Genomic DNA, 25,319 nt, shown 5'->3' on the forward strand with positions numbered 1-25,319 from the left:
TATGTCTTATAATGTCTACTATATTGGGTCATAGGAGTGTAAAGGTGACTATAGGGGTGTTATGTCATTTCTAGAAAGCTCTAATGATGTTAAAAGTGGCATTTAGAGGGCTGTAAAGAGGTTTTCTATGTTTTATAATGTCTACTATATTGGGTCATAAGAGTGTAATGGTGACTATAGGGGTGTTATGTCATGTCTAGAGAGCTCTAATGATGTCAAAAGTGGCATTTAGAGGGCTGTAAAGAGGTTTTCCATGTCTTATAATGTTTACTATATTGGGTCATAGGAGTGTAAAGGTATAGGGCTGTTATGTCATGTCTAGAGGGCTCTAATGATGTTAAAAGTGTCATTTAGAAGGCTGTAAAGGTGACTCTAGGGGTGTTGTGATTTTTTGTATCTTATAATGTCTACTTTGGTGGGTAATAAATGAGGCCAGTCATGATGCTTTGTATCCTCATGAAAGGACGGCCATGGCGTGATCGTCTTGGGGGTCAAAGTGTGTTTTGTGTGCTGCCAATCATCCCAAGGGCAGGTGCCCACCAAGCATTGTCGGGCTGATGGCAGTGGAATGAAAGGCGTGGACAGGAAATGGAGATGCTGATGCAGGGGTGGGGGGATGAGATAAAGATAGTAGCGTCACGCCGCCCCCAGGTTTAGTGTCGATTGGTGTCACCAAGGTAACCTTTTCTATCTTCTCCTGGACACGGCCCGCTGTGGGAGCCACCAAAATAGACGTCCCCTAGATGTTTCCTGGCGATAAAGCGGCGTATGGGCGTGGCAGGCATCCTTCCCTCCTAGACGAAACATTCCTGCAATGGCAAGGGACAAATCTTGGATTGGCTTTTTGGCCAAAAGCTTATGATGATCCTCATGGGATCACCATAGCTTCTTCACGTTCTGCCACAGTCCCTCATCTACTTTCATCATATAGTCACATTTTCAGATATATAGTAGACATTTCTATTCATTCTTTATTTAAATTCTTATTCATGTTTGTCATGTCTTGAATTGAATAATGATGCCATTGTAATACATCCTAGTAAATAAATAGTACTACTAGTAGTAAAGTAGTACAGTAATAGAAGAAGACAAGATGAAGGAAGAGAGGCGTAGAAAAGAAAAGTCAACCTTTTCACGTTTCGTTTGGCCTTGGGGCGGGGGGTCTGTCCACCGCTGAAGAGCCTTCTCGTCTTCTTTCTCTCTGACATATTTAACTCTCCTCCCTGCAGGGGAGAAGGGAGCGGGGGGGCACCCTTGCTGTCTTTCCAGCCGGGGCCACATGATGAAAAGTGAAAATCATAAAATTACAACTTCATTTTGCTCTTCATTTTTGACTTGTAAAATTTGACATTTTTACATTTTGCTGTTTTTTTGTTCAGTAATATTTGATGGTATGGCTTCCGTGATCCAGGGTTACCACGCCTCTAGTCGGCTGGGGTAGGCTCCAGCACCACCACACCCCCCACTCAACCTAGTGAGGATAAGGATGAATGAAAGATTCTACACTGTGGGCCTCCTATTTTGGTTTGTTCCTGCTTTACATGCTTTCTCCTTTGCGGAAAGACGTCAGCGGGCCCACGTCATGTCCAACACATGACGTATAGTACAGGGCGTACAAATCCATCAGCCCCCTGTGCCTTGCTAAACTGTTGAGGCTGGATGCAAAGCAGCAGCTGGTGGGAGATAATGCTCGTGGAAATATCAAGGATGATCTCCTATCACGTGCATGCAAGGGCCCGGCGGCGCCATGATGGCTGTGAGCAGGCCCCAAGCGAAAGGAAAGCCGTGCTTCTGGATGGAACATCAAGTAATACCGTACACTGCTACCTTTTTGTTGATCTGATGCACGGCCTCCATGGTGCACTTTCATGTAGAGCCATACTGCCCTCTAGTGGTGTTTATATCACTTTCAATTTCAGAGCACTTTTTGAAAAATGCCCTTTTTGGCAAAACTGTTTTTGTTGAAAATGAATAAAATGAATCTACATCAGAAATATACCGTCATGATTTCTATAATGCAATTCATAGTCAAGATGAATCAAATTATGTTTACACACGCACACATATGTGTATACAAACACACACACATATATGTATGTATGTATATACACACATATGTGTGTGTATATATGTATATATATATACACACATATGTGTATATATGTATATATATATATATATATATAGTATATATACGCACATATATGTATATATACTACACACACACATATACACACATACATATATACGTACACACACATATATATATGCACACACATATATGTATGTATATACACACATATATGTACACACACACACATTTACGTATATACATACACACACATATATATATACACACACACATATATATACGCACACACACACACACACACATATACACACACACATATATATACACACACACATATATATATATATATATATATATATATATCCACATTTGCTTTGCTTTAGTCACTATAAACTATTTTAAATACATATATGGACCAATTTAATCTCATTTTTTATCATTTCGATCAGCACCTCCTAGAATGACAAATAATCACTACATTTGGATTATTGTCCACTTCCACGTGTGACGAAAGAACTGTACACGCACGCGTGGGCGTACATTTGTGTACGTGACGACAGCAGCCAGCAGAGGGCGACAAACCGGCCTGTTGCTGGGTGACGTCATAATTGGAAGCGACACTTCTCCCGCTTCAATCTGCACTTTCAAATCAAACAGAATGGAAGGGAATCATTTTCTCTAACAAACAATTGATTTCAGTCATGTAGGATTTGTTTCCAGCGTGAATATAAGCAGCTATAAGGCGACAATGACTCCACCTCATGTTTTATTCTCTTACATAACCTACATGGCATTCATGAAAGCCAAGAACTCCAAGAAGAATGAAGAAAAAGGTGTCTCTTACTTGGCTAGACGTCTTCATGCTTCTCTTCTGGTTTGTCCCGTTGATGCTGCAGGAGGGAAAGAAACAAAGAAAGAAAGAAAGAAAGAAGGCAGCATTTTCAGAGCAATAAAGACCAGCTTTATTTCGTCTCCACTCCACAAGGATTTCAGCGTTCAATCTCCGCACGCTTTTACATAGCTTGGAGATGTTCCTGCCGGGCGTGGCATCTTCACGCGGGAACACTTTGTCCACTGATGGCGTGACCTCGCTAGCGGCTGGCTAGTCTACTCTGACATCATCACAGTGTTAGAAAGGTAGACAAAGACTACCCACGGATGTGCGGGCGTTTTAAAGCAACGGTAAGGAACACTCGGAAGCATCACAAACACTCCCACAGGAGCTGGTGAGTCTACATGCTAACCGCTAACATTGTGTTAGATTGTATGTATACATATATACACACACACACACACACACACATATACATATGTTCTTTTAAATAAACACCCCCAAAGCTAAGACGTGAGAGATGGTCCTGGCTGGTCCACCAGTGCAACCATGGCTATCATAGCAACGGCTGAGTCCTTCATGCAAGCGAGTGTTATTTGGAAGGTCTTACTATTACATATAGTAGTTGTTTGAATGCAGTTGTTACATGCTGTAGCTTTAACCCCTTCCCAAGCAGCAGGGAAAAGCTGCTTTGACGTCTCATAGAGATGAATAGCTATCGTAGCTGACGTGAGGTATGGAGCAGTCCGTGAAGAAGTTGGAGAAGGCTAGCGAGCACAGCGCGTTCTCCTCCACGGAGGCGGGGGTGGCCTCCGGATGGCAGTAGAGCGCAGGTTGGGCGGCGGGGCTGGCCCGCAGGCTCTCAGGAAGCTTCCTGGTGAGTGGTGGCGAGCAGCTAGTCCACGGGTCCGGGTACAACAGACCCCCGACCCAGTGGTGGGCATCGTGGGCTGTGACATCCATCCCCCCTATGTCTGTCTGCCCCCGTACGGGCGGGTAGAGTTCCTGCTCGCCTGCCATGTTGCTGTAGTCGGGTCCCAGCAGCTCAAAGAAGTCCGCCGCCTCAGAGTTGGAGCGCTCCAAGTCCCTCAGCGACATTCCCGAGACAGGGGACATTCTGGAGCAGTTGGCCGGCTCAGTGAAGAAAGAGGGGGGCAGGTTGCGATGCCGCAGGGGGGGCTTCTTGGCCTTTTCCCCCCGGGCATCCTTGGCGGGGCTGAAGAGGGCGGCCAGGCTGCGGCTCTGCAAGCTGGCCTGGACGCCGTCACGCTTGGGGAGTGTTTTACTCTGCAGGGTGGCGGGCTGAACCGCCTGGGGACTGGAGGAACCTTGGCCCTTCCCCATGGTGTCCTTCCCTGGAGAGATGATCCCGGTGCACCTCTTGATCTGCTTCTGCAGGTACTTGCGATGGTTGACTTTCCTCTTGGACTTGACCGGCTTGTCCAGGGCCAGCTTGATGTTGCTGGAGGCCGAGTCCATGAAGCTCAGCAGCTCCCTGGTGGTCTCCCTGTAGTCCTCCTCCGTCTCCACCTCGCCCAGGAGACCCTCGTCCGGACTCTTCTCCACGTCATACTCCATCGTGGAGCCCAGGAAGCAGAAATTCATGAACTGGGGGTTCATGATGGCGGTCTGAACGGCCATGCTTGTGGCGTCCGCCTGGATCCCAGAAGGTTCCTCAGAGCATGTTCCCTCCCGCCGCACATTCCCCAGCTGGACTGAGGAGCTCTGAGGGGAGCCAGCGGATCTTTCAGGGGGCGGGACCCCGTGATGTCAGAGGACTGAAGGGGAGGGGCGTCAGAAAGTTAACTCTTTGCGTGTCCCGGGCCACCTGCACCCAGCAGGGATTGTCTGAGATTCACAAGCCGGTTTGGGTTCCTGAAGGGAAAAGATGGCATTTTTGAGCCTGATCGAATTTCCACGAAGGAGGACGACATCGTGGGAACATCTGCGCCTCAGGACAGACGCCGCCATCGGCTCCCAAAATCCTCCCGAGCGTGGGCTCGCGTCTTCATGTGCTGCCATGGGATGATTTCTGGTGCCTTCCCATGAAGGCCAGTGGGAATTTGTGCCCCGGCCTGACAACTATTATGGTCTGCCTTTGACATAAAGCCCTACAGAGTCTAAATAGCCCCCATTCTTTGGCGGGGGCAATGAAAGGAAGCTTTGTGTCACAGATTCATTAAATTGCACCTCACAGCCCCTCCGTAAAATGCCCCTCCAATAATGAACAGTCCATTTCACTGCAAAAGCTGCCCAGCCGCTCAATGAAAGGAGCAATGGCGTGCCAGAAGAGAGCCGCGCTGACTTTGAGAAATGCCGCGTATGAAGGCTCGGCGGGGCGTCTTTACAGGAAGTGGCTTTGCCAGCGGCCTGAAAGGAGCCGCCATGTTGCCAGCAGCGCTTCCACTCACTTTAACACGCACTTCAACTATTTTCAACCCTGCCTTTCATCCTGGCTGAATTATTCCCGCAGGATCCTCCTCCTCCTGGAGGTGTTCTCAACTTGGAGGGATGACACGTTGCTCAAAGGACAAGCAGGAGTGGGGGGGCGCGGAGGGGGGGGGGCTGTTAAAACTGCTTTCTCATGCTAATCGGCAGGGAGAGAGGAGGACAGTGAAAGTGATGATCTCGTTATCTGTGGAGCAACCACACAAAGATTGTTTGTGTTGCGACGCTCCAAGCCTGAAAACATTACAAAAAAATAACAAAATGGGAGACAGGGGCATCGACGCTTTTTATGATTGGCAAGAAAATCAGCCAATCAATAAAGAGGAAAACTTTCCATCTAACCAGGAAAAAGTTACTATTCTGAGAATAACAGCATAATAATAATAATCACAAAGTCATAAGGCCAATCAATGAAGGTGAGAAGAAGGTGTGCAGCGAAGATTAGACGGGGGCACGATTGGGACATAGCCACGTCATCACGCCCCCCCCCACACACACTTTCTACTCCTCAATCTTTTTCCGTCAAAGGTCGTTGAGCTGGTGAGTCACTGACATGGCATATTGTGACGCACACATCCCGGAAACAGGCTTGTATTGTTTGGGGGAGGGGGGGCAGAGGGAGGCCATCTTGTATAGAAACAAACAAAAAAAGAATAGAAACAAAAATAGTCATTGAAATGTTGTTCCCACCTAAGACACACACATCATGTGTGATCATGTGATCTGGTTTGCACACCCCCAGGTTTTAATCTCTTCCTATATAGTAGTGTGTGTGTGGTCCCCCCCTCTGAGCCGCGACGCACTCTGCTGTTTGAATACGAATAACATCTTTGATTGATGGCTGCTGTCACACAGCAAGCCCACCGCCCCGCAGCGTCCTGAGAAACCTCACCCCCCCCACACACACACCCCATCCCCAGACCTTGTCCCTGGCAGTATATCTGCTCGACAACACAGGCGTCTAAAGAGTCTTGTGACAAAGTGGCGACCCATCCAGCATGTAGCTTAGCATCATTCCACAGGCGTGCCTAGCTAACGTGTTGTATGGGTACGGTCAATGTGTTCTGGTGTTACGGTGCTATCGTTGTTTAGATTTTGGAGCTGTCACATAAGCAAACAATATTTGTGTCAAAGTGAAAGGTTTGCGGGGCGGCACGGCGGTCGAGTGGTTAGCGCGCAGACCTCACAGCTAGGAGACCAGGGTTCAATTCCACCCTCGGCCATCTCTGTGTGAAGTTTGCATGTTCTCCCCCGTGCATGCGTGGGTTTTCTCTGGGTACTCCGGTTTCCTCCCACATTCCAAAAACATGCTAGGTTAATTGGCGTCTCCAAATTGTCCATAGGTATGAATGTGAGTGTGAATGGTTGTTTGTCTATATGTGCCCTGTGATTGGCTGGCGACCAGTCCAGGGTGTACCCCGCCTCCAGGCTCCAGCATCCCCTGTGACCCTCGTGAGGAAAAGCGGTTGAAAATGAATGAATGAATGAAAGGTTTGCTAGCTGCTTTTATCCCTTACTCCTGTAGTTGGGAACTGATATTTACCTGAAATGTACCCATGTTCGACTACTGATTGCTAAAGAACGGTAAAAGGTACAACCCATCTTGGTTATTCTGATGCAAGATGGGAGTCTAGTCTTTCTTTTGGTATGTTATATGTCAAATAGCCTCAGAAGACTTAAGGGCTGTAAATGCAATATACTAAGTTCTATGTGAAGTATTTCCATTATGTCTCATATTAACTCTCTAACAAGATCTCAGTGTATAGACTGGTCATATATCTCATCTCGTTTCATATTATCTACATACTGTATTGTATATAACTCTGGGAAAAACTGTTGATTTTGTTAATACTTGGGTTGTTTATATTGTTTATTTTTCTATATTGTGTATTTTGTACTGCTTAACTGACTCTGTACTCTTGCTGCTGTCCAATACAAATTTCCCCACTGAGGGACGAATAAAGGCATATCTTAATCTTAAAACAATATCCTGTGTTCCTTGAAAGAGGAGTAAAAATAAATATGTAAATTGGGTGCTAGTGATTGAATGAATTAAAATTTGAATGTTTCCATCACAGCATATTTCCAAACTAGTAAATGTGCTTTTTAACGTGATTACAGACCAACACCGGACATGAAAAAAGTAAACTTCACAGTGAGGGACAAAAGACTCCATGGCTCCTCACTTTTAACCTTCTTCAGCAGCCCCCATCGCCCCCAGGAGCTGTATTCATAACATTACTAGCAGGGGCGCTGGGTGAGTGAATGCGACTTGGGGAGGGGGTCCCACAGGCCGGCCCGCAGGGGTGAGGTCAGCGGGCGTAGCAGCAATAACCTCCCGCTAGTGGCGTTATTGGCCTCCTCCGATTGGACTTATTAAATCTCCTAACAATTCCTCTTGCTCTTTCAAGGAGGCCAGACACAGCAGGGTTGCCTCTCTGAGGCTACATCATCTGCGGATTGACTTTCTCATCATTGCCATGGCAGACATGGCGGGGGCATGTGCCGTCTTGACGTCCTATGGGCTGTCTTGGGACGGTGCGTGGACTGGATGGCGATGATATTCACATGAGGTTGTGGTGTCCAGTGGTGATCCACACTGAAGGATCTACGCTTCACTCGGTCGGAAGGATGAGCTGTGTTGAACGCGGCCACGTGGAAGTTTATTTTCATGGCTTTATTATTTGACTTATGCTTTTTATCATATTTGCCATGATTATGTAATCCATTTGATATGTACATCACCCCCCACCTAATTGATGATTACATGATGAATGTACCTCAATGATCACATGAATGGAATGGATTCTTTATGCTATGATATCAAACACACTACTTTGTAAAACGCACCAACTCTATCAACAGCATTAATAATAATGGCACAACATGCGTTGTGGCAATTATGCAAATGAGATGATGGTATCATCCAGCACCACAGATAGATTGTAGTCCTTTCAGAATGTGTCATGGGCCAACAAAAATCAGCAATGGGGGGCACATGGCTGTGATCGGGATGAGTCCCATGGAGGAGAATGATCTTGGTCAAATATGGAGTGGATGTGTTGACATGAGACGGCAGGTGTACCTAATGAAGCGGCTCTGACTACGGCTTTTACATTGATGAATGAACCTCACGTCATAAAAGAGACTTTAGTTTCATCCAAACTGCAATCAGGAGGATTAAGAAAGCGGCATTTACCCGGAGCTTGACATTGTTTGGCGTGCTTTATCGGCATCTTGGATCCACTTCCAAAAATACCTCAACTCCAAGACGCGGGCCGCGCGTACGGAAGGCGGGTCGAGGTCGTTGGCACGGCGCAGATCCAGGTGATGAGCGCCATCAGGAATCATGATGGACACCAGCGAGTCGGACACGTTGTACGTCACACCCCCGGAAGACCACGGGTCCAAGCCTCCGTTGCTGGGGGGCCAGGGAAGAGAATGATGATGACGACGCACACACCCCAGGTGCGAATGTTTACACGTACCTGAAGATGATATTGCTGTACGAGGCGATGTCCTTCCCTCCGTAAACGCTGCCAGCCCAGTCAGCTCGAGGTCGGACGCCAAACATGGCGTTGCACTGGTCAGAGAACGCCTGGAAGTTCCACTCCTCGGGCTCAAACATGTCCTGGATGCCATCTGTGCACATGGGCATCACCATCTCGGTGCAGGCCTGCGGAGGAGGACACAAGTTCTTAGCAAAAATGGACGCTGGCGGCGGTCTGCAGTGTATGCCAGACACCTGGTAGTTCCAGCCCAGGAAGCCCAAGCTGCCGGTGGCGGTTTGAGAGGTGTTGAGGCAGGGGGAGCTTCCTGTGTAGTTGTAGTAGACTTTAGCCGCTTGGGAGATGCCGTGCAGCAGCTGGTCGTCGGACACGGGAGAAACGAAGGACAGATGCTTGCACACCGCCTTCAAAACACAAACCATACTTCATGTTTACATTCCAAGTGTAATAGGCTGCTGATGAAAGGTTGAAGAGCACGGACATGTTGGCAAAGATATGACTGAATGTGATTTAGTGTCAGGTATTCACACTGTCATCATCTCTTGATGGCAAAGGCAACAAAGCTTTCTCTCTTTCAACAAGGTGGGATTGATAAGAGAGGCCTGCTGAGCTTGGACGCAGTAAAACAGTCTTTTCAAACTTCTCACAGAAACAAGCCAGAGGACACAGGACCATTCTGGGTCCAGATAAAGGTTTATGACCTGGGCCGAGGGCCGCCCCATAACCATCAGACGCCATCTGCAAGAGAAGAAACATCTTCTAAGGCCCGGTCTCCTCCAAGGTTTGGAATTGGCAGGAGAGCACTAAACATGGGACACTGAAAGGTGGAAGAATGTGTTCTTCTCCCTTGATGGCTTCCAACGTTACCGGCATGACAAGGAGATCCCACCTGACATGTTTTCATCACCCTTGTAGAAAAACAAGTGAAAAGCCATAAAAGCAGGCGTCAGATCCACATGGCATCCAAGAGTGACTATGGCGCACATTCCTACTTCCATCATGTCCATGTTGTTTACTACAAAGTCTGTTTTCACCTAAAACTCCTGATTTGCATGTGAAATTGGCCCTTATTTATGGCTGGGGTCTCGGAACAAGGGGAGGAGCCTCATGTTGGCGGTGTAGAATGCATGAAAAAAAAAAGCTTGAAGTGGTCGTTGGGATGATTGTGGTATATGATAAATATTTTTGTCTGGTGTTGTTATGGTTGCAGCAGTGGCGAGGCCAAAAGAGACTCTTGTTTTTCCTCGACCGCTCGTCTTACCCGGCCTTTTGTTTGCCGACGTGGTGTTGGATGGATGGGGACGGCCGAGGACACGTCCAAGCAAAGATTTACACGGTGAAAAAGGAAAGAGGGAGGGGTGCTCCAAAAGCGAGGATTAGCTTTTCCACATTCATCTCTGCCAACAGATCTCCCTCCTCTAAGCCCTCAATGGGCCGTTCTCACACTCACTCACATAATCACATTAGCTTTGTCTTTAAAAAAACACCACCCATAGGCTCGCATACATTAGCAGGCCCATCCTCATCCTCACCCACCCTGACGTTTTAACCACGTCACATGCTCATTTCAAGTGTTGGGTGTTTTGTTGGTGGGCCCAGCGAGCCCACCGTCTTTCTCTTCTTCTGGAGATGGGGGGCTCCCGAGTGGAACATGTGGCCACTGAAAGGACAACAGGCCGCTCCGAGGTGCTCCACTGAAGGACACATTGAACGCAACACGATCCTTCCTGGTGAATTTTAATCATGTCAACAAAAGCTTGGGAGCACACTAGAATGCACCGACATGCACTTTTTTTTTTATATAACCCCACCCCGCCCGCTCATCTCAAATGTTCATTAACCTCAATATGTTGTTTTTACACTAGTACCATACCAGTACCTCATCATGCTGCTTCCAACTTGCCATAGAATACAAAAGAACCTTTTAAATATGCAGCAACAGCAATGTGTGTCCCGAAAGCAGGGGTGTCAAACTACCACCCATGTTCCCGATGCCAAGTTCTACAAGTACAACTCGTCATGAAAAACTGAAAAACATACGAAAAATATGGAAAAAATATAGTTCTCATACTATGAGAGGGAAAATAATAAAAAAATAACAACAATAAATAAAAATATGAAAAAAATAATAAAAATGTAATCAATTAATATTACAAGACAAATTGACATCATCATATGTGAAACAAAACAAAGAATAAACTTTGTAATTCTGGAAAAAAGATTTATCTGAAAAAGCATATTATTCATTTGAACATCACACTTTTTCTTGGAATTTTCCAAATATTGCAACTTTTTACTCCATTAATTTTCATAGATGATCTTGCAATATTAGGATTTTATTGCCACCATCATATTACAACTTTATTCTCATAATATTAGGATTTTATTCCCATACAATTTCTTTAATATTTTAAGTAAATAGTACTAAATTTACGTTATTTTTCTTAATATTATGAGTTCATAATTGTGACTTTTTTGTCATATTTTGACTTTATTCTTGTAAAATTACTGTTTCCATTCATTGTACTTTTCATGTTAAATTCTACATAAAAAGCCAAAGCAAGGTTGTGCTGCCACTCCCCCCGCGTCATGCTAGGTTGCTGTGTGCGGTGCAGTACATGAGTACATGGCATCTCTGACATGGTATAAAAAGAAGGAGTACCTGGACGGGCCAGCGGGGCAGCGGCTGGAGGAAGTTGGCTTTGTAAGGATAGTCCACCATGGCCAAGTTGACCCACGTCTCCTGCAGCCAACTCTTGAAGTCGGCGGCGTCCTTCAGGCTCTTCAGCGGCACACACAAGCCAAACTCCTCCGACAGCCACCGGCGACCCGAAGCTGCAGGACAGCAAAGGACACATCCGCCACACGCCAGAAGAGTGGCTGGGGTCCGGGTGACGCGGTCAGAGCTTACCGGTGGAGGAGAGGTTATCGATGGCCTTCCATGACGCTCGGATGTTTGTGTGGCAGTTGGGGCCGCTTGTGGCAAAGTCCCGCGTGACTACTTTGTAGAAATCTCCACATGGCACCAGACCGGTGAACTGCCATATTGGCGCCGAGGAGGCCAGAGCGCTGCGACGCAAGCAGAATACCAAGAAGCTCAGCGTTTAGCATCCTAGCCCCACGCTTCCCACATCTTACCCGATCACCACGTGAGGATACTTCATCCTCAGCCAGGCGGCCAGCATCCCTCCATAAGAACCTCCCACGGCGATGACCGGGCTGTGCTGGGCTCCGGGTCTGCTGAGCTTCAGATTCTGGATCAGTACGGCAAAATCTGCCAAGGCCTGTTCTGAGGTCAAGTAGTTCAGGTGTTTGCTGTCCTGCAGTCAAAAAAAAGACGCTGGAGGTCCCAAAACACCACATGGACCAAAGTATGGGGACCTGTGGCCCTTTCACACGTGTACACACGGGCTCTCTGAGGGACACCTAAAACCCATCTCAGCATACCAATGTGGCTTGGTTTAAATCATGTAAAAGTAACCCCACATCCTTCCATTCACTATACGGCTATCGGTGGAAAAAGTTTGGACACCCCTGTTTTAAGTGTTACAAGCTAATCTGACCCCCCAAGGCATAAACAGGCATAGTTTTTTGTTTTGAAATGATTCGTGAAAGGTTAGATTTTTGTTTCTCTACGCCAATATCCTAAACAAATGATTCATAAAAAGAGAATCCAGTTTAGGATCTCAAAATAAAATGTTTCTATTGGCTGTCAGGGTATGTTCACTTTATACTGTGTGTGTATATAAGCAATATATATTCAAATTCAATAAATACAGTAAAGTCTCGTTATATCGATATCGGTTATAACAAATTACTGCTTATTACGATACTATTTTCATTTCCCGGCAAATTTCTAGTCTTTTATGATATAATTAGTTCCGTTAATATGATACCCGGTTATTATGATAATCCGGTTACTACGATGCCGTTTTCATCTCCCGCCAGCCAATTTGGTCTGCTTATATCGATACAAAAGCAGCTTAAATCAATCTTTGCTTAAGGATTTCAATACCAAAAAAGAACACGGCGAACGGCTGCTTCCAGTCAACTTTATTTTTCACACTTCCACCACCAGAGCGCAGCACACACACCGATTCCCGCACTTCCTGGTTCACAGGTCATGCTCAACCCGCCCCACATAGCTGGCCAAACACATGCCTGCAACAGAAGAACCAACTGACATAGCATACACACCTATTCCAACGAAGACACAAGCGTACAAATACATGTATTTAATTGTGTTGTATTCAGATATCTTTTTATCGTTCGTGGTTTCTCTTGTGTGTATAGATTCTATACACACGAGAGAAACCACGAACGCAGTTGGTTCTTCTGTTGCAGGCATGTGTTTGGCCAGCTATGTGGGGCGGGTTGAGCATGACCTGTGAACCAGGAAGTGCGGGAATCGGTGTGTGTGCTGTGCTCTGGTGGTGGAAGTGTGAAATATAAAGTTGACTGGAAGCAGCCGTTCGCCGTGTTCTTTTTTTAGTATTGAAATCCTTAAGCAAAGATTGATTTAAGCTGCTCGACATTGTTCTATAGTATAGAACAATGTCGAGTGCATTATTGCCCACTTTTAATGCAGTTCGGCGCAGGATCGGATATATCGACAGTCCGGTTATATCGATATTTTTTCCGACTCCCGACAATATCGATATAACGAGACTTTACTGTATATAGATACATATGTTTAAATATGAAGAGAACATTCAAAAAGGAAATAAGGTAAAAAAAAAATCTTTCATTCATTCATTTTCTACCGCTTATCCTCATGAGGGTAGCGGGAGGTGCTGGAGCCTATCCCAGCTGTCTTTGGGGCCAGAAGTGGGGTACATCCTAGTCTGGTCGCCAGCTAATCACAGGGCACATATAGACAAACAACCATTCACACTCACATTCATACCTATGGACAATTTGGAGTCGCCAATTAACCTAGCATGTTTTTGGAATGTGGGAGGAAACCGGAGTACCCGGAGAAAACCCACGCATGCACAGAGATAGCCGAGGGTGGGATTGAACTCAGATCTCCGAGCTGTGATGTCTGCGCGCTAACCACTCGACCGCCGTACAGCCCAAAAATATTCTTTAATAAATAATTCTATTGTTACCAGATGCCACAGGCCAATGAGAAAAGGTGATGGGGGCTTACGCTGTAAGAGTGGGGTCCAAAAGGCATGGACTCCCCGTAGTATCGATGCTCTGCAAACACCAGCATGGCCCCTAGCTCCCCAGCCACGTCCCACATGAAGCCCTGAAGCAAAGACACATCATCATCCTGACCGTGTTACATTCATTCATATGTAAACATTCCATCCATTAACTAAGGTGGCAGGAGTATGCTGGAGCCTATCCCAGCTGACTATGGGTGACATATGTTCACTGATGCGGAAATGGCTCATGATGCAAATGAGATGAGGTCAAGCCAATGCCACAGATAGATATCAGTCCTGTGGGAAACGCAGGGGTGTTCACCGTGTTGTTGCAGAACCAGCCGATGTCGCCTTCATTGCCCGTGTAAAAGAGAATGGGCCCCCCCGGCTGACGCCACTGCTTGTCGGCCACGAGGTAGCGTTGCTTGAAAGTGCCGTCTTCTAGGAAGCCAAAGTGGTCGATCTGGGAGGAAGACGAGAAGAACCTCCCAGGGGTTGAACCTTTCTTTCCCCATCTTTGAGGAAGACGACCTTGGAAAGACTTTCATCGCCACACCCTCCGTGGACACAAAGTTTGATGAGACAGCGGAAAGATTCAGAGCCATCTCGGACTCTGCAGCGCTTGGCAGCGTGTGGGCGGAGCATGACAGCATTGGCCTGGAGGCGTGTTCTATCTTACTACGCATCCTTTCAAAAGGACGTCAGCCATCCTTCCCCTTTAGTCAGGGTTCACTTCACTTCTAAAATACCTCTTCATTATTGTATTATTATTTGTCAAATATTTGACTATGAATTCCAATGATTCATTACTCATGTACTTATCTCAGGGTCAGGAAGAAAGACGCCATCTTGCATGGCAAGTGTCGCCACCTTCTGGTCACTGCAGTAATGACCACAGCTTCCTTATGCGTGACAAGTTCCTCTGCATGATGGATGATGCTTTTGTGTCTTCAAGGACTTCAAGGTTTGCATTTGTTGGGGGAAGAGACTCTGAACAACAACAGGACAAGACAATGGGGGTGGAGGAAATGTTCTTGTCTGGGCTTCCTGATGTCCTCATCTTATGACTTTATTCCCATATGCCTCCATTGTATTATTTTTATTGTTTCTGCAACTTTATTTTCCCATAGTATTATGACTATAATATTATAACTTTTCCCACAACCTAATTTTAAAATATCCCAACTTTATCCATTTCTCATAATATTCCAACCTTTACAAAAATATATGTTTTCTTTACTCATGTCTATATAATGTCAGTCATGTCCAAGAGATATTATAACAAGCCGGTTAAAACAATTCAGGAATAAATAAAAATGATTCTGGTAAACTGAAGTATTTTTTTCTTGCAATACTCATACTGGCTGATTTTGTTGTTTTCTTATCTTTTCTTGTAAAATTATATTTCCAGTTGGTGCCGGGGGCCGCACTGCCGGCACCCCTGGTTTACATGAACTCACCCACCCCCAGAGACGCTTTCAGGCATCCAGCCAAAGGGTGATTGGTGTTGTTGTTCACTACAGGAAGTCCAAGGGAAAGACTACACGTGCCAGCAGACAGGAGGAAGGTCCTCATAAGGCACACATTAAAGAAATGACAAAAGCAGATGATCCCTGGTCTTCATTTCCAGCATAACCTTATGAACGCTGACAGTCAAGCTAGCTACAAAAACAACCTAAAAGCTGAAATATGCTGAATCTATGAGTCGGTTCTATATTTGGAAATGGGAGAACTACAAAGATATACTTCCTGTAGTACTTCCTGTAGTATCTGACTTCTTACACACTACAGCAGCACGTACGTAACCTGGAGATTGCTATGATTTGCTGTGATGTATCACCACAGTCTCTTACCAAATCCCTAAAGGCAAATGCAATGTTTAGTTTCCACATAAACGCATCGTGTCTAAACGACAAGATGCAGTTTTTAAACATTCCAAATAAAAGTAAAAAATCGGTGTACGTGTTAGGGAAGTATAGACAAGCTGAACCCACCTTTTGGTCAAAGTAAAAAGTTTGATAGCTGACGGGGCACACGGAGTGAGACGAGCCTCCATGTCTGGCGAAGAGTTGACTTTTGAAGGCACTGACGTTTAGAAACAAGTTTAGAAACAAAACTAGCAGGCAGGAGAGCGCAGCTTCGTCCTGAAGTCCCGTCCCGACTCCAAACTTCATCTTCTGCTGCTGTCAAACACACTCGTCAGCACATCTGGACCCTGATTTCTTCTTCCAGGCAAAGAGAGAGGAGATGTCCCACATGAGGAAGTGAAAATGTGCTGACGAGTCAACTTTGATGTAATTTTAGCAATTCTATCATTTTAACAGGCCAGCGGAATTACAAACGCAATGTGGCCGTCTTCTTTAGCGTTCTAAAAGCTTCATTTTGCGTTGCCTGTTAGCTAATCAACACAGCAAACGGCTCACGCGGCCGTATTACCGCAATGGATAGTGGGAGTCTGAGTCCTGGCCGCCGCCATGTTGGTCATTTTTTTAATCGCTTAAAACACAAAAATCACAGAATCGATAAGCATACATTAAGCCTAACGAGATTAATACTGCATTTATACTGCCAATGCCGCTCATTAGCACATGGTTATTTTAGTTGAAAAAGATAAAGGCAGCAAACAATGGCGGAAACTAGCTTGCATGACTAACGTTGTCAGAGCTGCTTTTCCCAATGTGTCCTGTTGAATATGAACAAAGTTTTAATATATGTATGCCACACCCTCAACAACAATGTAAGAGTAAATTTACTCTGGACTACAGGAAGTTGTAGTTTTTTATGTTCCGGGTGCCGCCATGTCGGTAACTTTATTAGCAGTTTCAATATGCCAGAATCAGACAATTATGACTTTATCCACACTTCAATCATAAAAAAACACATCAGCGATGCATTTAGTAGGATTATTTAATATTATACAGTTTTTTCCATATTTTGTACACAGAATGGAAAAGAAACATCCCCATAGTGTTTTCCTACTGCATTAACCAACTGATGACGATAAGTAACTGCTGCTGGATCTAAGAAAGCAAAACAAAAGAAAAACATTTGCCTTTTTGTCAATAAAAGTATCAATTTCGTGATACATAAACCAGTTGTTTTAAAAAGTGCTAAGATGTACTAGTAAGCTTGTACAACAAAAAGATGTTACAGTAAAAACAATAAGTGTGCAGTATACGGCATTGTGCAATACAGTACGTTACAGTTATTATAAATATATGATCACTATACCAGTTATGGAAAAACATGCTGGGTGAGCTAGAGGTTTTCACAATAAAAGCATATGAAACAAGTCAAAGGGGAAAAAGAAAGGCGAGCCTCTAGTCCAACAGGAGGTGATATTACAATGAGAAACATTCATGTCTATGGATTAAAATAAAGAAGAAAACACCTTCCTATAAAAATAGTAGTGGCTTCAAATGTTGGACTTACACCTCCAGAGTCATTTTCAGACTGTGAGGACTACAACAGAAGGAGATAAAATACTGATTGGGTTGATGAAGATACTGTATAGCAGCAAGGAGGAGCCAAATATTTCACAGTTTGTCATAACGGTGCAAAGAACTACTCAGCAATGACACGAAGACAAAGAACGGGTGGGAAAAAGATGTAAACGTTCTCTTGCTAATGATAGCTTCAGCTTTTCCGAGCCTGCAGGGGAGAAGCAGCCAGCAGGGGAGCCTCTAGTCGCTTAACACTGCTGGTGAATGTTGACATTAAAAAAAAAGAAAACCCCGTCGGCGTGATGTGGTCCTGTCGCTACGACGACCGGAGGTGGAGCCCTGTGTGGATTCCCGGACGGGGAAGGTTGCATCCAAGAAGGCCAGCGCCACATGTTCCAAGGCATGGGGGTGGAAATGACAAAATGCTAGAAGGTAAGGACGTTAGAAGTTAGCGTCATCTCAAGGGGGCCGCCCCCCCCTGTAGTCGGCACGGAGCCACTGCATGCGGCGTGCTAGTTGAGGCTGCAGCAGCTCAGGTAGCTGATGGTCTTGCCCTCGCCAGGCACGGGGGCGGCATCATTGTTGTCCAGCTTGTTCTGCTTGGCCTCGCGGATCAGCTCGCAGGCCAGGTCCAGGAAGAGCTTCTCAACGTTGTCCGACTCTTTGGCGGACGTCTCCAGGTAGAGCATGCTCTGGGCCTCGGCGAAGTCCTGGGCCCTCTGCCGCTGGACCTCCCTCTTTTCCGCCAGGTCGATTTTGTTACCTGAGAGACGTCACACATCAAAGTCAAGATGGTCAGGCTTTCCGTCTGCGATGGCGCTCCTTCCTGGCTATCGGGTATGATGGGAAAAGGTATCCCTGAGTACGCCGCCATTGCTGGACAATCAACTCATCAGCGCTACTATCGCTGAATCAGCAGTTTACCTTACAACATTGGTTCATGCGGTTTGTGGTTGACTATAGCCGATTATAAGTCAATTAATATGCATATATAAGCACACTTAACGTATATAGTAAATTCATAATATTATGAGAATAAAGTCCCATTATATTATGGAAATAAAATCCTAATATTATAAGAATAAAATCCCATTAGATTATGTGAATAAAGTCCTAATATTATGGGAATAAAATCCAACTACATTATGGGAATACAATCCCACTACATTATGGGAATAAAATCCCATTATATTATGGGAATAAAGCCCCAATATTATGAGAATAAAGTCCCATTATATTATGGGAATAAAGCCCCAATATTATGAGAATAAAGTCCCATTATATTATGGGACTAAAGTCCTAATGTTATAGGAATAAAATCCCATTAGATTATGGGAATAAAGTCCTAATATTATGGGAATAAAATCCCACTACATTATGGGAATTAAATCCCATTATATTATGGGAATAAAGTCCCAATATTATGGGAATAAAGTCCCATTATATTATGGGACTTAAGTCCAAATGTTATGGCAATAAAATCATAATATGATGGAAATAAAGTCCTAATATTAAGGGAACATAATCTCACTATATGATGGAAATAAAGTCCTAATATTAAGAGAATAAAATCCCATTATATTATGGAAAAAAGGCCTAATACTGTGGAAATAAAATCCCATTATATTATGGGAATACAGTCCTAATATTATGGGAATAAAATCATAATATGATGGAAATAAAGTTCTAATATAATGGGAATGAAATCATAATATGATGGAAATAATAATAATAATTTGGGAACAAATTACTATTATTGTAGGAATAAAGTCCTAATATTATGGTGATAAAGTCATAATAATTTTAAAATAACATAAAATATGATTACTATTTTTATAGAAACACAGCAAAAATGGGGAGGGGGCAAATAGCTGACTTATTAAGTTATTTTTGAAAAGTTGGGAAATTATGAGGAAAAAAGAAAACAAAATAAAGTGGTTATTTTTGGAAAATGACGTTGGGGAAATAAAGTGAAAATGTGGGAATTAAGTCATAATATTACAAAAAGACAACACAAACACTGCTGTTTCTGAGCCCAAATGGAGGAAGTGGAAGAGTCAGGTGGTCTCATGTCACCCTGTACGGACCAGGAAGTGATCTGCTATAACTGGACTTACCCACTAATATGGTCAGCACCTGGTGGTTGGCGTACTGCTCCATCTCCCTCAGCCACTCGGGAAGGCACCTGAAGGAGTCCTCGCAGGTAATGTCGTAGGTGAGAATGAGGGCATTGGCACTGCGGTAATAACTCTGAGTGATGGAGCGGAACCTCTCCTGTCCCGCCGTGTCCCATATCTGAAGCTGAGAGAGTGGTGGGTTCAAACACTCAACACACATACGCTTGTTGCATGCGCTTATTAGGTGATTAAAAAACCAACACACCTTCACCTTCTGCCCTTTGATTTCCACTGTTTTAATCATGAAGTCCACTCCAATGGTGGCGCCTTGCCCGGGTGGGAAAAGGCCCTGGAAGAAGCGTAAAACAAACATAGCTGAGCAGCCTCAGGCTAAAGTGGCAGGAAAAGACAGAGAGCTTGACAAACCTGAGTGAAGCGGCGTACCAGACACGTCTTCCCAACACCGGCGTTCCCAATCAGAACGATCTTGAACAAGTAGTCGTAATCCTCCATACTCATCCTCACCTGGCAGAAGGAGGAAGCTCCTGTGAAAATGTCACCGCAAACCTCCACCCAACTTCATTTGTTCTTTTGGGTTTCCTAATATGACAGCTTCTATAGCAGGGGTCTCAAACACGCGGGCCAAATGTGGCCCGCAGGACACTAGTTTGAGGCCCCCGCCTTGATATGAAAGTTTAATATTAGTGCGGCCCGCGCAAGTTTGATATGGATGCTGTATGGTATCATGTACCCAGAAAAAATTATTACTTTTGATTAATGTTCATGTTAAAGGTTAAATAACTGTTAATAGTTATCCTCCCTATCCGTGTGGAAGTGGTAAGTTTTTGGCTATTTAAGTTTAAAGGAAATAACTTGGAGGCTACCGTTTAGGTCGCTAGCTCTCTAGTTTGCGAGTTAGCATGTGTCTCAAGACCCTGCAGTTGCGCAATATGTTGTCAATAAAAAGAGTATAAATGTGACTATAGTCGTGTTTTGTCATGTCTACAGGGCTCTAATAATGCTTTGTTCATTTTAATCTGAAAAAAATAATTTGTCTACCCATCAACTATATGTGGTTTCTTAATTTTTAATTATTTGCCGTTTTATTATTATTATATTTATTTATTACTGATTGATTGATTTTCTTTATTCTTGATTTGTTTATTTATTTTTCATCTTATTTTGTGTAGAAAAATAAAAAGTAGATTTTTGAGAACAGTGGAATGTTTTATCAGAGCTTTTCTTGTAGAAAATTGGAACCAAAGCAAAGTTTTTTTCATTTTTCTGTTTTTAATAAATGTGTTTTTTTTTGGGGAAAACCTGATGCAGCCCAGTCTCACCCAGACCCTAGCTCCAGTGGCCCCCAAGTAAATTGATTTTGAGACCCCTGTTCTATAGGGCTGCCACCATTAGTTGAATACTACCTCCAAAACAAAACAAAAAGTCAATGATGTTTTTCTGCTTGGAGGAATGGCGTACGTCACCACCGCTCGTATGTCACCCATGCAGAGGGGAGGAGGAGGAGGAAGTGGGTGTTTGAAGACACAGGGAGATTGAATAGGTGAGCATGAAATCCCACCTGCTCAATGCGGCTGACGAGGGATAAAATAACGCTGCGATAAGATGCACACACCTTTCACTATTGGAAGCCGCTATGTTGTAATAAGTAATTGATTCATTCATTCATTTTCCACCACTTCTCCTCACAAGGGTCGCGGGGGGTGCTGGAGCCTATCCCAGCTTTCTTCGGGCGAGAGGCGGGGTACACCCTGGACTGGTCGCCAGCCAATCACAGGGCACATATAGACAAACAACCATTCACACTCACATTCATACCTATGGACAATTTGGAGTGGCCAATTAACCTAGCATGTTTTTGGAATGTGGGGGGAAACCGGAGTACCCGGAGAAAACCCACGCATGCACGGGGAGAACATGCAAACTCCACACAGAGATGGCCGAGGGTGGAACTGAACCCTGGTCTACTAGCTTTGAGGTCTGCGCGCTAACCACTCGACCGCCGTGCCGCCTGTAATTGATTTATTTACGTAAAAAAAAACAACTCTTATACCAACATGCAAACGCCACACAGAGATGCCCAAGCGAAGATTCCAACCCAGGTCTTCCCAATCTCCTGATTGTGTGGCCAACATGCTACCCACTTGTCCACCATGCGGTTTTATTTTTTTTTGTTAAAGGAAAAGTGGACTTTTTTGGAATGTTGTCCATCAACCACAATCCTTATGTGAGACATGACCACACGAGAGATATAAAAAGAGGTAAAAGAGGCAGCTAATGAATGTACATCATGGCACACACCTATTGGGCAGAGAAAGGCGGCTATTCAAAGAGCTCCAAAAAGCTCCAGCAAGGCTTTCTATCCATGCCGTAAGCATGTAGCAACAGCTACATTCATGCTAACATGTCATACTTGGGAGTACTTTAGTATAACTTCCTTCCTGGGTGCATTGATTTCACATAGCAACATAAGAAGGAAGGCTACACCTAGCGTGAAAAACAGACGTTAGCTTTGGCTAGTGGCCTGAGGCATTGGGAGCCAGTGTGTGCTGAAGCTAGTTGCTAGCCGGCTAGTGGTCAGGTGTCACTACATCAGTAAGGTAGTTCTTGGGCGTAACAATGTTTATAAGAATAATAACAACAATGTGCTTCACATGCAGCTCATATGATGGAAATGGAGCCTTGTTGGTGCTTTTGGGTTTTTTCCAGGATTTCTAGGTGGAATAGGTGTGACCTATGATGTAGCTGCCTTTTTTTTTTTTACCTTTTTTATATTTTAGAAGGCACAAAAAAGAGAAAGATGTGTGTTACTGTTTACGCTGTACATTGTTCATATTTGATGTCATCTATTTATTCTCCACATTAGTATTTATTATTATATGGGAGCCAGGCAATGACATTTTGTTGGCAATTTCACTGCTGTGTTATTGTGCAATGACAATAAAGAAAGTCTATGTCTATGTTAATTTCTCACATTTGTAGAGGATGGGCAACATTCCAGCAAAAAACAAAAATGTCCCCCGTGCCGCAGTTTGGACATCCATGGGTTAACTGACAGTGATTGTTGTTATATGATGCAGACATCGCTAATAACGTGTATTATTATGGTGATGGTTGTATGCACACCATGTCAAAGATGTTAGGTGAAAGCTGCTGTTTAAAAGCAAATGTGATGAGTCACATCCTTTTTTAAAAATGTGACTTTGTCCCTTTCGGCTCGCCTTCTATTGTTCCATGGTTAAAGAAAGAAAGAAGGAAGGAAAGCAGGCATGTTTACTGGCATGAATCCTAGCGGAGCATGCTAGGTGCTAGCTTGGTAGCGTGAAGCCGCTCAGGACAGTCAGGCCATTTTGTGGCAGTCTTTGTTTCTTGGAGGAGAAGCAGACATGAAGGATGGAGTGTGACGAAGATGATGAAAATAAATCTTTACTCACCGCAATCATTCAAACCCGGGGATGTCCCCGGATTCTGGCGGCTACTTGGTCCGCATCGGTAGACACACAGCAGGACTTTGCTCCTCTTTTGGTGCTTAATCAACCCTTCTCCTTCTCCTGCTCCTCCTGTTCCTCCTCCTTCTTCTTCTTCTTCTTTTTCTTGCTCAGCAGCCTGATGGAGGAAGACTCGGTGACGTCATCGCATAACAGTCCACTGCACTACAAGTAGCTTTCATACATACATTACACGCTCACAAATTCTATCCCCATAATATTTTCACCTTACTAGCATATTAGAACGTAAAATTATATTATTGTTCCTCATAATATTACAAGCTTACAAAATGGTAATGGTTTTATTTCATTTGAACATGCATCAGATTACAATTGAGTGCATCACATAATCAGTTCCCAGTTCCACATGTCCAAAAGGAGTAGGAAGAAGCAAAGCTTATTAAATCCTACCCCTCCATCTGGTACTTTTACAATCAGTAACTGTTACATTTGTTCACTTCCTGCTTTCCAAAATACAGTTCAAGGTTTTTTTTGTTTTTGTTTTTTTTATTTTAATATATATATATATATATGTTTTATATTTTTTTTTACAAAAAGTCATATAGCTGGAAGTCTATTCCTTGTGAGAATATGACTTTCAAAAACTTCATATTTTCTTCTTCTAAATTAAATTCCCATGACATTTTCACTTTCCCTCCAACTCAGTTTTACTGCTGATTTTATTTCAATTTCTGCTGTTACAATGATCCAACTATGTCAACATTCTTTTGGTAAATGAAATGCTCATGGTAGTTTAGCCTTAATAATTAATAATAGGAGGAACAAAAACAACATAAAGTAATTTTGGGGGAAATTAGGTTGCAGTAAACGTGAATAAAGTCCAAATTTTATTGTAATAATGTCGTAATTACGAGGAAAAAATGTACAAGAAGAAAGTTTAAATTTGTTGGAAATAAAAAAAAAACAGACAGAAATAGGTGGAGAGCAGCAGGAATTTTAGGAAAGATGTGTTATTTTAGTATCTTAAAGAAAATATGTTTTTTAAGTTGTGATGTGAGAAACATATTGTCATTTTTGGAGAATTACGTTGGGGGAAAAGTTAAAATATGATGGGAATAAAGTCATAGCATTAAAAAAACAAAGATTAGAAAATAAACAGGCGGAACTAACAACCGACTTGTTTGTGGTAGGACTTCTTTTCCGGATGTACCCATAACTTCCTGCGGAAGGCGGAAGCGAATGGACGGTGCTCGCTAAAGCTCGGAGGTCATAGGCTGCTTTTGGAACTCAAACGCACATTTCTCGGCATGGGATTATTTCCAGAAGAGGGAAAGGTGCTCCCTCCGCCGGGGATAGTCAACCGCACCTCGGTGTGGCTGGCCGGCGTCGGCTGGTTCGCCGCCATGCTCCATAACGCCATCACACACAAGCCGCCGCTAAAGTCAGGTTAGCACGCTGGCGCTAGCTAGTCTCTTTTACCGTCACAATGGCTGTCACTTAATGCATACGTTTAGCATTAAACTGTACTAATAAATGCACTTTTAGGGTGTGCAGATTAGTTTCTCGATGGTGCTTTTGTTTGGCTCTGAGACAATCAAAGTACCCCGAAATCTGTTTTGTTTTTATGCAGCGGTACTTCATAAACGTTCCATCTGATTCTACAACTACATCCAAAAATAATCGTTTCTAAGATCTTAGATACAAAATCTGTTGCAGTAGAAGAATCTTAGAGTGACTCTTGTCAATTCTGCTACCTTTGTTTTGGCATTTAAAAAGGTATTATTACGAAATATTGTATGTCTTCATATTTTGACGTTGTTTTCCTTAGGTGTCCATCGGCAGGTTCTGTTGGCGACAATCGGTTGGTTCGTCGGCTACCACATGACAAAATATGAAAACTACGTTAATGCCAAACTTGACAGAGACATGAACGAGTACATCAAACTCCACCCGGAGGATTTTGTACCCAAGGGTGAGTCCTTTCAGCCACTTCATTAGGTACACCTGTGCACTGTTGTACAGATGTATTATGCCGCTTTAACCCAGTACATTGTTAAACTGATACGCCGTTATGCACACTACCTTGTATAAATGGCTTTTATTTGGTCTTGTTTTCTCCTCAGAAAAAAAGACCTTTGCTGAGATTGTTGAGCCTTTCCATCCCATTCGCTGAGGTCAAGTGTCAGCCACAACTGTCAAGCGTGTGAAGTATTTCTATGTACTGTATATAATTAAAAATAAACACAAACTACACAGTA

General features: G+C 43.9%; 4 protein-coding genes across 6 annotated transcripts; 1 reads left to right on the top strand and 3 right to left on the bottom strand.

Moving 5' to 3' along the window:
* Nucleotides 1–3,361: 3,361 nt before the first annotated feature.
* On the bottom strand, nt 3,362–6,258 carry fam181b (family with sequence similarity 181 member B). The gene has a single exon (XM_058079106.2). The coding sequence runs from the start codon at nt 4,563–4,565 to the stop codon at nt 3,624–3,626; it is 942 nt and encodes a 313-aa protein (XP_057935089.2). The 5' UTR covers nt 4,566–6,258; the 3' UTR covers nt 3,362–3,623.
* Nucleotides 6,259–7,941: 1,683 nt separating this feature from the next.
* prcp (prolylcarboxypeptidase (angiotensinase C)) lies at nt 7,942–16,462 on the bottom strand. 2 transcript variants are annotated; one of them, XM_058079099.2, is made up of 9 exons: nt 16,029–16,461; nt 14,357–14,497; nt 14,034–14,135; nt 12,020–12,201; nt 11,793–11,950; nt 11,544–11,716; nt 9,118–9,285; nt 8,861–9,048; nt 7,948–8,793 (listed from the first exon to the last, which is right to left on the bottom strand). In XM_058079099.2, exons 1-9 carry the CDS (start codon nt 16,206–16,208, stop codon nt 8,568–8,570), a joined length of 1,518 nt encoding a protein of 505 aa, XP_057935082.2. In that variant the 5' UTR covers nt 16,209–16,461; the 3' UTR covers nt 7,948–8,567. The 2 variants fall into 2 exon arrangements, with proteins under 2 accessions (XP_057935081.2, XP_057935082.2); XM_058079098.2 differs by having other exon boundaries at nt 7,942–8,793; nt 8,861–9,285; nt 16,029–16,462.
* A 461-nt stretch (nt 16,463–16,923) lies between these two features.
* rab30 (RAB30, member RAS oncogene family) lies at nt 16,924–23,239 on the bottom strand. Of its 2 annotated transcripts, none has more exons than XM_078792701.1 (5): nt 23,047–23,239; nt 20,021–20,139; nt 19,860–19,943; nt 19,595–19,778; nt 16,924–18,240 (listed from the first exon to the last, which is right to left on the bottom strand). In XM_078792701.1, exons 2-5 carry the CDS (start codon nt 20,111–20,113, stop codon nt 17,990–17,992), a joined length of 612 nt encoding a protein of 203 aa, XP_078648827.1. In that variant the 5' UTR covers nt 20,114–20,139; nt 23,047–23,239; the 3' UTR covers nt 16,924–17,989. The 2 variants fall into 2 exon arrangements, with proteins under 2 accessions (XP_078648827.1, XP_078648826.1); XM_078792700.1 differs by having other exon boundaries at nt 20,021–20,119; nt 23,047–23,235.
* A 1,021-nt stretch (nt 23,240–24,260) lies between these two features.
* Nucleotides 24,261–25,319, top strand: ndufc2 (NADH:ubiquinone oxidoreductase subunit C2). The gene is made up of 3 exons (XM_058079115.2): nt 24,261–24,507; nt 24,890–25,033; nt 25,185–25,319. Exons 1-3 carry the CDS (start codon nt 24,369–24,371, stop codon nt 25,232–25,234), a joined length of 333 nt encoding a protein of 110 aa, XP_057935098.2. The 5' UTR covers nt 24,261–24,368; the 3' UTR covers nt 25,235–25,319.

Source organism: Doryrhamphus excisus, linkage group LG8, assembly GCF_037039965.1.
Source record: "Doryrhamphus excisus strain RoL-2023G ecotype Guam linkage group LG8, RoL_Dexc_Guam_v1.1, whole genome shotgun sequence".
In the NCBI taxonomy this organism is placed as follows: domain Eukaryota; kingdom Metazoa; phylum Chordata; class Actinopteri; order Syngnathiformes; family Syngnathidae; genus Doryrhamphus; species Doryrhamphus excisus.

Excerpts from the sequence above, each read along its gene's own strand:
- prcp (XM_058079098.2), bottom strand. The coding sequence starts at position 16,208 with ATGAAGTTTGGAGTCGGGACGGGACTTCAGGACGAAGCTGCGCTCTCC. Across the intron at positions 11,717-11,792 it reads CGATAACCTCTCCTCCACCG|CTTCGGGTCGCCGGTGGCTG; the intron begins GTAAGCTCTGAC and ends GCTGTCCTGCAG. Across the intron at positions 8,794-8,860 it reads TACAGCAATATCATCTTCAG|CAACGGAGGCTTGGACCCGT; the intron begins GTACGTGTAAAC and ends CTGGCCCCCCAG.
- fam181b (XM_058079106.2), bottom strand. The coding sequence starts at position 4,565 with ATGGCCGTTCAGACCGCCATCATGAACCCCCAGTTCATGAATTTCTGC.
- rab30 (XM_078792700.1), bottom strand. Across the intron at positions 19,944-20,020 it reads TGGTACGCCGCTTCACTCAG|GGCCTTTTCCCACCCGGGCA; the intron begins GTTTGTCAAGCT and ends CGCTTCTTCCAG. Across the intron at positions 18,241-19,594 it reads GGTGCTGACCATATTAGTGG|GTAACAAAATCGACCTGGCG; the intron begins GTAAGTCCAGTT and ends GACGTCTCTCAG.
- ndufc2 (XM_058079115.2), top strand. The coding sequence starts at position 24,369 with ATGGGATTATTTCCAGAAGAGGGAAAGGTGCTCCCTCCGCCGGGGATA. Across the intron at positions 24,508-24,889 it reads CAAGCCGCCGCTAAAGTCAG|GTGTCCATCGGCAGGTTCTG; the intron begins GTTAGCACGCTG and ends TGTTTTCCTTAG. Across the intron at positions 25,034-25,184 it reads GGAGGATTTTGTACCCAAGG|AAAAAAAGACCTTTGCTGAG; the intron begins GTGAGTCCTTTC and ends TTTTCTCCTCAG.